The sequence below is a fragment of the Notolepis coatsorum genome (assembly GCF_963971535.1).
Source record: "Notolepis coatsorum genome assembly, chromosome: 6".
NCBI lineage: Eukaryota > Metazoa > Chordata > Actinopteri > Aulopiformes > Paralepididae > Notolepis > Notolepis coatsorum.
Genome location: NC_140170.1, coordinates 178518902 through 178533483, shown reverse-complemented (window position 1 = coordinate 178533483; position 14582 = coordinate 178518902). Strand labels below are relative to the sequence as shown.

Here is a 14582-nt window from a genome sequence, read left to right as displayed (position 1 = left end):
TCCACTCTGTCTGTGATCATTAATGTTACATTACCTCCACTCTGTCTGTGATCATTAATGTTACATTACCTCCACTCTGTCTGTGATCATTAATGTTACATTACCTCCACTCTGTCTGTGATCATTAATGTTACATTACCTCCACTCTGTAATAATTAATGTTACATTACCTCCACTCTGTGATCATTAATGTTACATTACCTCCACTCTGTCTGTGATCATTAATGTTACATTACCTCCACTCTGTCTATGATCATTAATGTTACATTACCTCCACTCTGTCTGTAATAATTAATGTTACATTACCTCCACTCTGTCTATGATCATTAATGTTACATTACCTCCACTCTGTCTGTAATAATTAATGTTACATTACCTCCACTCTGTCTGTGATCATTAATGTTACATTACCTCCACTCTGTCTGTAATAATTAATGTTACATTACCTCCACTCTGTCTGTGATCATTAATGTTACATTACCTCCACTCTGTCTGTAATAATTAATGTTACATTACCTCCACTCTGTCTGTGATCATTAATGTTACATTACCTCCACTCTGTCTGTAATAATTAATGTTACATTACCTCCTCTCTGTCTGTAATAATTAATGTTACATTACCTCCACTCTGTCTGTAATAGTGTTGTCAAAAATATCGAAGTATCGATACATTATGGACTCAAACACTCTGTCTGCACCGCAGCAGCACCCGTGTAACAGTAACGGTACAGTCAGAGTGTTTGAGTCCATGTAGCACAAGCTATAGCCACGACGTCAGTGTGTCCATCCGTATCAATGGTCTATGAACGCTACGCAGCCCACGCGTTGCCGGCACAATCTGTAAACGTACAAACACGAACCATTTTTATTATTTAATGGTAGCTGTATTCCAACGCAACAAACGTTTAGCGGGACCGACGGCTTCTCAGTTACAGTGGGTGACAATATTGCCACAAGGAAAGATGAAATTACATACCTAGGTTCCATCCTAGAGGCAATCTTTCCTGTGACAAAATGGCATCCAATGTAATAAAAAAAGTCAACCAACGAACTCGATTCTTGTACCAGATCTCCTCTCTGGTAAACAAGAATACCCTGAAGACTCTGGCAGGAGCACTCATTCAAGGGTACTACGACTATGCTTGCACCTCATGGTACCAAAGCACCTCAAAGGCCCTAAAACAAGGCTACAAACATCACAAAACAAACTGGTCAGACTACTGCTTGGCCTTACTCCTAAAACCCACCTCACCCCTGCCCACTTTGACAATCTAGGATGGCTTAGAGTAGACGACAGAGTACAGCAACTTGCAATGGGCCTGGTCTACAAGATACACTACACCACTAAGGTACCCATGTGCATGTCGAAATACTTCCTAATGGTCTGAAGTCCACGACCACAACACCAGAGGGAGCTCCACAAATCATGTTCAACCCAGATTTGTCTCAAACAAGGGACTAAATACGTTTAGCAATTATGCCACAATAATGTGGAACGCCCTACCCACAGCCGTAAGGAATGTGAATACCTACCCTCCTTCAAAACCGCTCTCAAAGAGCACCTACGGGTGGCTGCATTAGAAACTGGCCCCGGTAAATGTCAAAAAAAAGTCCTCCAATGTACAGTTTCTTCCCCTTCGGATGTATATATTTCTTTATGATCTCTTTTTCTTACACAGTACCGTATATTTGTACGTCATAAATGTCTTGATGAATTGAAAATGGAGGACCCTTATATAAACGAGACGAGAGTATTTTTCTGGTCTTCATCCTCTGAGCAGTTGTTAGTATTGAGCTGTACTGTATTGTACCCATTCTGCAATCTGCAAAGTCTTCAATCAATCAATCAATCAATCATCATTGATGACTAAATGTCAGTGTATGTGTGTGTATGTTAGTATTTGTATTTGTGTGTGTATGTGTGTGTATCAGCAGGTTAGCAGCAGGCCTTAGTCACACCAGAAACAGAACATGCTGTCTTATCAGACCATCGTCTCGTTGTCATAGCAACCATGTCTGCTTCTCCAGACCAGGCCACACACAGTGATACACAGTAGTGATGCACAGTAGTGATGCACAGTAGTGATACGCAGTAGTGATGCACAGTAGTGATGCACAGTAGTGATGCACAGTAGTGATACACAGTAGTGATGCACAGTAGTGATACACAGTAGTGATACACAGTAGTGATACACAGTAGTGATACACAGTAGTGATGCACAGTAGTGATACACAGTAGTGATACACAGTAGTGATGCACAGTAGTGATACACAGTAGTGATACACAGTAGTGATACACAGTAGTGATGCACAGTAGTGATGCACAGTAGTGATACACAGTAGTGATGCACAGTAGTGATGCACAGTAGTGATGCACAGTAGTGATACACAGTAGTGATACACAGTAGTGATACACAGTAGTGATGCACAGTAGTGATACACAGTAGTGATACACAGTAGTGATACACAGTAGTGATACACAGTAGTGATACACAGTAGTGATGCACAGTAGTGATGCACAGTAGTGATGCACAGTAGTGATACACAGTAGTGATACACAGTAGTGATGCACAGTAGTGATACGCAGTAGTGATGCGCAGTAGTGATGCGCAGTAGTGATACACAGTAGTGATACACAGTAGTGATACACAGTAGTGATACACAGTAGTGATACACAGTAGTGATGCACAGTAGTGATGCACAGTAGTGATGCACAGTAGTGATACACAGTAGTGATACACAGTAGTGATACACAGTAGTGATACACAGTAGTGATGCACAGTAGTGATGCGCAGTAGTGATACACAGTAGTGATACACAGTAGTGATACACAGTAGTGATACACAGTAGTGATACACAGTAGTGATACACAGGGCATTGCCCAGGAAGTTGCTTCAGCATGTTGAATATGCCAAACCACTCTGTAATTTGTGCTGGAAAACCAAATGCATAAAAATATCCTTATCACCATCAACCCACTCACTCAGATCTGCCGATCAGCGCCTCCTGGTGGTCCCCAGGTACAGGCTTATAACAAGGGGTGATCGAGCCTTCTGGGTGACGGCACCAAGGCTCTGGAACGCTCTCCCCCTGGACCTGTGAACTGCCCCCTCAGAAAACTCCTTTAAAAAACACCTAAAAACAGGGCAGCTACGTGGCGTAGTGGGCAAGGCGCTCGCCACGAATGACGGAGACGCTGGGCTTGCCTGTTCGAGCCCAGCGCTCCACATTGCTTTCAGTTTAGCTGGTCGTTCATACTAATACACATTGGCCGTATTAGGGGGTGGGAAACTGATGGGTGGGGATCGGGCGTTGTGGACAGCGACTCCTACAGGTCGGTTGGTGCGCCTGCGCAGTAGAATCAGGAAGTGTCGGGGGCAGCGTGAGCCTCCCACGCGTTACTCCTCGCCACTGAGAGACCGAGCAACAGGTGAAAAGATGCGACTGCTGTTACCTCAAGTACCGGAGGGGACTTGTGCTATGTATGACTTAGTCCACATTGCAGCCGGCTTGTGGAAGGCAAGAAACAGCGTTTTTAGTTATTGACTGATGATTTTATTTTAATTCTTTTAATTTAATTTGATTTGGTTCACTGTTTTTAACACTTTGACTGCCAGGGGGCGTCTTTAGACGTCTTTGCTGGCCATGCTAAAGTTGCCGGGGGACGCTGTACGTCGTCTTTATATCAATATTTCAAAAATCTGCGATCGGATTCATAATGTCCCTCCGCTGGCCTGAGATTCACCAGCAGGACCCACTGAGCTCTCTGGCGGTTCAGGAGCGCCATCTGGTGGCCGATCGGCGCAAGCGCTTAACAGGAAGCGCACTAGAGGTTTTGCTAGACGTCCGTATTGCTTCCGGCCACTCGGTACATGTCCCGTGACTCTAGCTCGTCACTCTACATAGCGATCGATTGCCAATAACTCGATAAACAACATGATTTGGACGTATATACCATTATACAAGCTGGAGATGGACCGGGTAATAATATATCCCATAATGATAAAATTTCTACTCGACGATGATCGCCCAACGGCGCGCGGAGACTGGGGTGAGTTTCAGCGTGTAACGTTACCGTCTTCGATACTAACTGCTATTATCAACATTTGACCCACATTACGCCCCCTCGCCCATCCGGTCAACATCAGATGACGTGTAGTAACTTCTAGAAGTACGTCTAGTTGGAATTTTTTATATCGCGCTGATTGCCATCAAACTGTATTTCATCATCAATATAATGCATTTGGGGCTATAAATCACGTTCTGGAGAAAGCTGCAGAAAGAGATGAAAACATACTTATACATTAGACCATACTTTACTATGAATATGTGAATGAAAAAGTTTAACGTTGCTACACAATGAACAATACATATAGGACTTTGAATGGGCCCTAATAATGGCAATGTAGCAATAGAATTTAAAAAGTTATAGCCCTGCAAAGAAGGGGACTTTCTCCATAGACAAATAGCGCTGGCAATCTATGGTATATCATTAATTTAACCCAAGGCAACCAAAGTGTTAACTGCTGTCTGTTGTTGTTGTTGTCATTTATTTCAGATTTTCTTATGTTATGCTGTAGTGTAAAGCACCCTGTGCATTCGTGCTGTGAAGGGTGCTATATAAATAAAGGTCATTCATTCATTCATTCATTCATTCATTCATTCATTCATCAAAATAATAATAATATGGTTATATCGTATCCCTCAGTCCTACTGTCATCTTATTATTATGGATTTACAAAGATCAAAGGAGCCTTTCTAGACTCTGAGTCCTCCTCAGAGACCCTCCATTCATATTGGTTGGCACCTTGCATGGTCACCTCCACTGTCAGTGTGTGAGTGAATGTGAGCCATAAGTTGTAAATGCAGTTCATCCATGAAAATACTTTGGTCACAACCTAATGTTATACCTGGATATCTCTCCTCTCTCTCTCTCTCTCTCTCTCTCTCTCTCTCTCTCTCTCTCTCTCTCTCTCTCTCTCTCTCTCTCTCTCTCTCTCTCTGTCTCTCTGTCTGTCTCTCTCTCTCTCTCTCTCTCTCTCTCTCTCTCTCTCTCTCTCTCTGTATCTCTCTCTCTCTCTCTCTCTCCCTCTCTCCCCCTCTCCCTCTCCCTCTCCCTTCTCTCTCTCTCTCTCTCTCTCTCTCTCTCTCTCTCTCTCTCTCTCTTCTCTCCTCTCTCTCTCTCTCTCTCTCTCTCTCCCTCTCTCTCCTCTCTCTCCTCTCTCTCTCTCTCTCTCTCTCTCTCTCTCTCTCTCTCTCTCTCTCTCTCTCTCTCTCTCTCTCTCTCTCTCTCTCTCTCTCTGTCCCTCTCTCTCTCAGGGTCCAGCTACCTGTGTGGTGTTCTCCAGGACAGGTGAACACTTTGCTCCGGAGGCTCTGATGAGCAGGTTGGTCTGACTTTTCTTTTCTTTTCTTTTTTAAAGCGAGTATTCGTATTATTAAAGATAGTATTTATTTAGCCTCCGGAGAGATTACATTTATTTATTTACACGGCGCATAACTCCATACACGGGTCTTTTAAAGGGCGACATTTCTAACCTGAATCCTGTCGTTCTATGATCATTTATAAAATCACCAATGTGTTCCGTGTCTTGAGAGCTCAGCTGTTTCAGAAACTCAGACCTCTAGTGAACTGCAGAGACCATCTCTTCAACTCCCCTTGAGTCGGACTGCTACACGTCTGAAGACTATTAACTCCTCCCTCTTTATAGGTGATGGTTTGGAAGAGTAACTTTGACTGTGTCGAGACTGGACCATCTGTCCCAGCAGCCCGTAGTACCGCCTCCAGCCGGCAGGGGACGCCACAACACTCTACCGTACCCTCCAGCTCCCAGAGCTCCATGACACATGGACAGGTAACACACACACTCACACACACTCACACACACACACACACACACATGTACGCATGGACAATGTGTCCCAGCAGCTCGTAGTACCACCTCCAGCCTGCAGGGGCTGACACACCACTCTACACAGTAACCTCCGCCTCCCGCAGCTCCATGACACATGGACAGGTTGCCTGATTCCTTTTACCAACGCGTTCGTGTTTCCGGGTTCCGTTTTGCGCTCTGATTGGCCACGCACGTTTCTGGGCGCGTGACGGCAAGTTATTTCCACGGTTAAGCTTAGGCACTCTTTCGAAGTTGGTTAAGGTTAGAGTTTGTCTTAGAGCATGGCGATAGAACGCCAGGTAGTTTGCAGGCTGTTCGACACGGAAATGGGCAAAGACACAGCTCGTCACGCTATTGGGCGCACATGTCACATGACCAGAACGTGAGTGGCCAATCAGAGCGCAAAGCGGGAACCCGGAAACACGAACGCGTTGGTAAAAGCATAGACGCGGACAGGTTAGTAACACACACACACACACACACACACGCACACACACACACACACACACACACACACACACACACACACACACACACACACACATACATCTCAGAATAAGGTGGACAGGTTGATAAGCTGGTAAAGACTATGGTTAGAGACTATGTCTGTCTAACTGTGATTCACAACCACAATAAAATATATGACTCGTACAGTCAGAGATGAAATACTGGGGGGGGGGGGGGGGGGGGGGGGGGTATACACAAATCAAATCAAGGTTTATGAGTCATCTGCTCCGTCAATGAGCAGTGAAATGACTGTTGCCGACTTTACTGTGAGTAAAATAACTAAACTAGAAGAAAATAATCTAGTATACAGTAAACTAGACAAATGTATATATTGCCTAATATATCTAGGCAAGATACATACAGATAAAATATATACAGGCAACATATATATAATATATATATATAGGCAAAATATATACAGCACAATATATACAGGTGAGCTATATTCAGACAAAATATATACAAGAGTGGATGGGCTGTCTATGATCAACATAGATTGTTCTGGTTTGATGGAACCAGTCAATATGTCCAAGGATTGGATATGCGTGTTCATATGTGTATTCACAGTATATCATTTTATAAATATAAGAATATAGGATACTATATATATAGGATACACAGTATATAAGGTCCTGCTGTGCTGAGATACACAGAATTGACAGGCAGTCTTTCTCCTCCTGAGTCTCTCTCTCCTCCTGAGTCTCTCTCTCTCCTCCTGAGTCTCTCTCTCTCCTCCCTGAGTCTCTCTCTCCTCCTGAGTCTCTCTCTCTCTTCCTGAGTCTCTCTCTCTCCTCCTGAGTCTCTCTCTCCTCCTGAGTCTCTCTCTCTTCCTGAGTCTCTCTCTCTCCTCCTGAGTCTCTCTCCTCCTGCGTCTCTCTCTCCTCCTTCTCTCTCCTCCTGAGCCTCTCCTCCTTCTCTTCTCCTCTCCTCTCCTCCTCCTCTCCTCTCCTGAGCCTCTCCTCCTTCTCCTCTCCTCCTTCTCTCCTCCTGAGCCTCTCCTCTTTCTCCTCTCCTCTTTCTCCTCTCCTCCTCTCCTCTTTCTCCTCTCCTCCTTCTCCTCCTCTCCTCCTCCTCTCCTCCTTCTCCTCTCCTCCTCCTCTCCTCTCCTCCTCCTCCTCCTCTCCTCCTGAGCCTCTCCTCCTTCTCCTCTCCTCTCATCCTCCTCTCCTCCTCCTCTCCTCCTTCTCCTCTCCTCCTCTCCTCCTCCTCTCCTTCTCCTCTCCTCTCCTCCTCCTCCTCCTCCTCTCCCCTCTCCCCTCTCCTCCTCCTCCTCCTCTCCCCTCTCCTCCTCCTCCTCCTCCTCTCCTCCTCCTCCTCCTCTCCTCTCCTCCTCCTCTCCTCATGGATGCGGTACCTTCTCCCCGACTGCAGCAGAGAGAAGAGGCTCTTACCCGGGTTGTCGGGGTCCTTCATGATTCTCTCCGTCTTTGTTGTTTGCTACTTGAGATTGTTGCTCCACTTCTTTGGTCTCTGGGAGACAGACGGCGTACGATGAAAGTCCTCATGTTTGTAACGTTAGTAGGCTATTCCCAAAATACTTCACTGTCCTTCTCAATTATAAAATCCAAAGTGTGTCCTTCATTGAATGCTTGCCTTTATTGAAGATGGGGCAGGTTGAATTTAATTGAGCTACTTGTCCTCCTCATAGAGTTCTATATTGAGCTCCACCTCCACTGTCGCCCTGCAGTCCCTCTGGTAAACAAGCCTAGGATACTCGCTGTGTCAAGCGTTTGGACTTCCAGTCAGACATTAAAAAAAATAAAAGTCAAGACTGAAAAACTAGTATATGAATCGACTTTTGGAATTTGTGAATCGATTTTTTAATCGGTAGAAGATGGAATCGCAATTCTAGATGTTTCCCCCCCCCTCCACCTCTATATTAACCAGCAGCGCACAATGATGGCCCTAATTCATGGTCCCCTCACGTAAGGGTTGGGTTTAGCAATTAATGCAATTAAGGCAGTACAAAGTCCTCACAAATGTAGTGATACACGTGTGTGTGTGTGTGAGGACCTTGGCTGTGTCCTTGTTGATGTAAGTAACAGCGGTCAAAGTATTGAAACCCACACCAGCCCGGAGCCCTGAGACACCCTGCCTCTGACGCTGTGTGTGTGTGTGTGTGTACTGGATGTATGTGTGTGTTTCTCTCGGTGTGTCCGTGCGTGTGTCAGTATGTGTGTGTGTGACATCCGACGAGGCCTTTTAATATTTAACCATCACTAATGGTCCCTCTCCTCTCCTCTTCTCCTCTCCCATCTGTTTGTTTATTCTCCTCTGCCGCTCTTTCTGTTTTTCTGTCTATCTGTCTAAAGCTCTCTCTCGTGCTTTACTTCTCTCTGGGTTTTCTGCTCAGGGTCAAGGTCAGGTTCTCTACTCTGTGTGAGTTACCCAAGACCTGTTATTGTCTGTGTGAACTGGCCATGGACAGCCAGAGACACGTTTAATGTTTTAACTGTAAGGGTTAAGGTCCTTGAAGTGCTTAAAGTGCTTGATTTTTTGACAAAAAAAAAGTCAAGGTCTGGAATTCCTTGAAAACAGCCCATTTTAACAAGGTGCTTAAAAAGTCCTTGAAATTCAAATCAACCATTCGCCTTGAAAGTTTTGTTCATCCATGATAAAAAATTTCTGAATGAAGAATTGTTTTATTTTTATTTAAAGTGTAACTAATTGTCGGAAATTGGTTTTAAACCATAATTATTGGATCAGATTTTTTTCTATAAAAAAACGGCATTTAAAAGTGAATTGTATCCTTTTAAATGCCCTTTTAAAATGAAAAATAGTGCTTAGGAAAGTACTTGAAAGTCCTTGAATTTCATTTTGCAATGTCTGTGGGAACCCTGTGTATGGTCTTACCTATCGCTCTAACCCAGAGAGACGTTTCATGTTTTAACCGTGCGGTCTTACCTATCGCTCCAACCCAGAGAGACGTTTCATGTTTTAACCGTGAGGTCTTACCTATCGCTCCAACCCAGAGAGACGTTTCATGTTTTAACCGTGAGGTCTTACCTATCGCTCCAACCCAGAGAGACGTTTCATGTTTTAACCGTGAGGTCTTACCTATCGCTCCAACCCAGAGAGACGTTTCATGTTTTAACCGTGAGGTCTTACCTATCGCTCCAACCCAGAGAGACGTTTCATGTTTTAACCGTGAGGTCTTACCTATCACTCCAACCCAGAGAGACGTTTCATGTTTTAACCGTGAGGTCTTACCTATCGCTCCAACCCAGAGAGACGTTTCATGTTTTAACCGTGAGGTCTTACCTATCGCTCCAACCCAGAGAGACGTTTCATGTTTTAACCGTGAGGTCTTACCTATGATAACCTATCGCTCTAACCCCGAGAGACGTTTCATGTTTTAACCGTGAGGTCTTACCTATCGCTCCAACCCAGAGAGACGTTTCATGTTTTAACCGTGAGGTCTTACCTATGATAACCTATCGCTCTAACCCAGAGAGACGTTTCATGTTTTAACCGTGAGGTCTTACCTATCGCTCCAACCCAGAGAGACGTTTCATGTTTTAACCGTGAGGTCTTACCTATCGCTCCAACCCAGAGAGACGTTTCATGTTTTAACTGTGAGGTCTTACCTATCGCTCCAACCCAGAGAGACGTTTCATGTTTTAACTGTGAGGTCTTATCACCATATTTTCTTTTTTTTATCACCTGTGCAAGCCTACAAATATAGGAGGCCTTACCTTACCCATGTTTCAACACTACTACTGGGCAGCCAATGCTAGAGCTCTGGTCTACTGGCAGGACTCATACCCTGGTGAGACCACCACTACCACCCCTGCATGGCTGGCCATAGAGCAGAATGCTAGCAGTATCTCTCTCCCAGCACTTATCTTTGCAGCAAAAAGGTCCCTTGGGGCCGCTATGAGAGACAACTTTATGATAAAGAACTCCTTGAAAATATGGTACCAGATCAGAGACATCTGTCATAACCATGCTTTCCTCCCTCCACAATCTGATCACTTTTTTTTATGTGGAGGGAAAAAGGAATAGTCTCTATAGAAAACCTTTACATAGATGGTAATTTTGCCTCATTTTCCCAACTCCAGCATAAATATGAGCTCCCCCCCGACTAATTTCTTTCGGTATTTACAAATCAGGAACTATGTTTGTTTAAATGTTCCAAACTTTGAAACGTATACACCGATCGCTGTGATATATTCCCTCATGACCACAGAGCCCAATACCAAAGGCCTGATATCCAAATTTGTAGACTAATTTACAGAACACTATATATTCCATCTACACAATGCTTGAGGAGGTCCTGGGAGAGAGATATCCAGGTGGACATTCCAAAAGACACCTGGGATGAGGGCCTCCGCAGTATCCACTCTTGTTCCATTAATTCCAGACATCAGTTAATTCAATTTAAGGTGATACATAGACTTCACTATTCTTGTACTAAATTACACTCAATATACCCCTCAGTCTCACCACCCTGTACCAGATGTAAATCTGCGGAGGGCTCAGTGGGTCACCTCTTTTGGTTTTGCCCGAAGATCCATAGGTTCTGGAGTGAGGTGTTCCAATGCTACTCAAATATTTACACCCATGACTTTCCCCCCAGACCCAGTAGTGGCTATTTTTGGCTGGTCACAAAACATGACAACACTCAACAGTCACTCTGAGATACAGACTATACTATATGGCATGGTAATTGCAAAGAAATGCATTTTTAATGGGGGTGGAACATAGAAAGAGTACCACTTTTCCCCAGACCTGGTTGACTGAACTCGTCAGTGTGCTACACGTGGAGAGAATACGCTATGAGAACGCAGGGCAGCCCAGCACATGTGACCCGTTCATTCACGCACACATTCACACACCGACGGCGGAGGCGACCATGCAAGGAGCAATTAGAGGTTAAGTGTCTTGCTCAAGGACACTTCGACACGCTGCCCGGGAGGACTGCTCTACCTCCCGAGCCACTGTCCCCCCCCCCCCCCCCCCCCCTGTACAGTATTGTTGTATTTCTACTTGGCGTGAGGAAGAGCGCTCGGTTACTCCTCACCTTCACTCGCTGGTGACATGTTGTGTGACAGGAGGCGCTTCAGATGAAAGGAGCGGTTTTTAATAATGAAGCAGCGACTGCTGAATAAAGCATGACATATGAGGAGATGGAGGAAGCTGCCTCTTCCAGGAGCTGAAGGAGAGGAGGAAGCTGCCTCTTCCAAGAGCTGAAGGAGAGGAGGAAGCTGCCTCTTCCAGGAGCTGAAGGAGATGAGGAAGCTGCCTCTTCCAGGAGCTGAAGGAGATGAGGAAGCTGCCTCTTCCAGGAGCTGAAGGAGATGAGGAAGCTGCCTCTTCCAGGAGCTGAAGGAGATGAGGAAGCTGCCTCTTCCAGGAGCTGAAGGAGATGAGGAAGCTGCCTCTTCCAGGAGCTGAAGGAGGTGAAGGAAGCTGCCTCTTCCAGGAGCTGAAGGAGACGAGGAAGCTGCCTCTTCCAGGAGCTGAAGGAGGTGAAGGAAGCTGCCTCTTCCAGGAGCTGAAGGAGGTGAAGGAAGCTGCCTCTTCCAGGAGCTGAAGGAGACGAGGAAGCTGCCTCTTCCAGGAGCTGAAGGAGACGAGGAAGCTGCCTCTTCCAGGAGCTGAAGGAGACGAGGAAGCTGCCTCTTCCAGGAGCTGAAGGAGACGAGGAAGCTGCCTCTTCCAGGAGCTGAAGGAAGCTGCCTCTTCCAGGAGCTGAAGGAGATGAAGGAAGCTGCCTCTTCCAGGAGCTGAAGGAGACGAGGAAGCTGCCTCTTCCAGGAGCTGAAGGAGGTGAAGGAAGCTGCCTCTTCCAGGAGCTGAAGGAGGTGAAGGAAGCTGCCTCTTCCAGGAGCTGAAGGAGGTGAAGGAAGCTGCCTCTTCCAGGAGCTGAAGGAGGTGAAGGAAGCTGCCTCTTCCAGGAGCTGAAGGAGGTGAAGGAAGCTGCCTCTTCCAGGAGCTGAAGGAGATGAAGGAAGCTGCCTCTTCCAGGAGCTGAAGGAGACGAGGAAGCTGCCTCTTCCAGGAGCTGAAGGAGACGAGGAAGCTGCCTCTTCCAGGAGCTGAAGGAGATGAAGGAAGCTGCCTCTTCCAGGAGCTGAAGGAGATGAAGGAGACGAGGAAGCTGCCTCTTCCAGGAGCTGAAGGAGATGAGGAAGCTGCCTCTTCCAGGAGCTGAAGGAGGTGAAGGAAGCTGCCTCTTCCAGGAGCTGAAGGAGGTGAAGGAAGCTGCCTCTTCCAGGAGCTGAAGGAGACGAGGAAGCTGCCTCTTCCAGGAGCTGAAGGAGACGAGGAAGCTGCCTCTTCCAGGAGCTGAAGGAGACGAGGAAGCTGCCTCTTCCAGGAGCTGAAGGAGGTGAAGGAAGCTGCCTCTTCCAGGAGCTGAAGGAGGTGAAGGAAGCTGCCTCTTCCAGGAGCTGAAGGAGATGAAGGAAGCTGCCTCTTCCAGGAGCTGAAGGAGGTGAAGGAAGCTGCCTCTTCCAGGAGCTGAAGGAGGTGAGGAAGCTGCCTCTTCCAGGAGCTGAAGGAGGTGAAGGAAGCTGCCTCTTCCAGGAGCTGAAGGAGGTGAAGGAAGCTGCCTCTTCCAGGAGCTGAAGGAGATGAAGGAAGCTGCCTCTTCAAGGAGCTGAAGGAGACGAGGAAGCTGCCTCTTCCAGGAGCTGAAGGAGACGAGGAAGCTGCCTCTTCCAGAAGCTGAAGGAGGTGAAGGAAGCTGCCTCTTCCAGGAGCTGAAGGAGGTGAAGGAAGCTGCCTCTTCCAGGAGCTGAAGGAGATGAAGGGAGCTGCCTCTTCCAGGAGCTGAAGGAGACGAGGAAGCTGCCTCTTCCAGGAGCTGAAGGAGACGAGGAAGCTGCCTCTTCCAGGAGCTGAAGGAGGTGAAGGAAGCTGCCTCTTCCAGGAGCTGAAGGAGACGAGGAAGCTGCCTCTTCCAGGAGCTGAAGGAGGTGAAGGAAGCTGCCTCTTCCAGAAGCTGAAGGAGGTGAAGGAAGCTGCCTCTTCCAGGAGCTGAAGGAGATGAGGAAGCTGCCTCTTCCAGGAGCTGAAGGAGATGAGGAAGCTGCCTCTTCCAGGAGCTGAAGGAGACGAGGAAGCTGCCTCTTCCAGGAGCTGAAGGAGATGAAGGAAGCTGCCTCTTCCAGGAGCTGAAGGAGACGAGGAAGCTGCCTCTTCCAGGAGCTGAAGGAGATGAGGAAGCTGCCTCTTCCAGGAGCCAGGGCTGCGGGAAGTGGGGGTGCTGAGATATTGATAGTTTTTGATAAATTTTTTTTTTTTTATATAATTTTTTTTTATAAAATATATATTATATAATTATACTTGTAGTTGTATTGTCTGCGAGACATCGCCACCACGCAACAAGTCAAAATGCTCGCTATCTGCAAACAGCTCCACTGTCTGTGTGTATACTCTGCTTTGGTCAAATCACATTTAGCATGGGGCCTGAGAGTGCTGAGGCTGACGTTTTGCAGATGGATACTATTGAGTCAGAGCGTTCAACAGGGTCTGAAACGTGTTATGAGGGGGTGCTGAGATAAGTGATATAATAATAACGTCATAGGTTTACCACTCTGGTAAACCAACACTCTCGTTCACTAGAGACCGCGCTCTCACGCTCAGCTCTGCGGAGCGTGCGAGACAAACATGTAACATCACAGCCCAGCTTACCCCACCTGTTGCGCCCTCCCTCTGCAATTCGTTCCCTGCATACATGATCGCCGACATGCAAAAGGTCTTCGATAACCCTCCCGGGGGCTCGGATAGTTCTGCTGGCTTGTTCACGCCAGGGAAACCGCATATATATTCCTTTACTGCGAATTCAGCGTCCCAAAACTTCCAGGCTGAGTATTTTTTTTACCAACGGATTTCCAGTTCCGCGGTGACGCTTCCAGGCCGCGTCTATTCGAATCCCAACCGGTTCATGCGTCGGCTACACGCTACTTTAAAGGGGAACTATTTTACTATTTCTTTCACTATTTGGGCACTTTTACACAATTCCTGTGAGTCTATGGAACACCTCTGTAATATATATTTTTTTTTTATTCATTGTTTTGTATTTCTAATCAAGTCCTCAAAAACAGCATTTTTCTACCTCAAGATCTCGAGCTGTTTTGAGCCTGGGCTGCAGGGCGGCTCCTAAACCACTGCGGAGCGTCGTCTTCGCCTGAACATTAACATGCAGCAGTGACTATATGACATCACATATAG

The 14582-nt window shown here is 46.5% G+C and overlaps 1 protein-coding gene across 1 annotated transcript in view; it reads left to right on the top strand.

The window, feature by feature from the left end:
* Positions 1 to 14582, top strand: part of LOC311231205 (uncharacterized protein) — an 84841-nt gene that overhangs the window by 54506 nt on the left and 15753 nt on the right. The window contains 1 exon segment of the mRNA XM_084317745.1: positions 5712 to 5855. Within this exon segment, the coding sequence (XP_084173871.1) occupies positions 5712 to 5855 (144 nt within the window).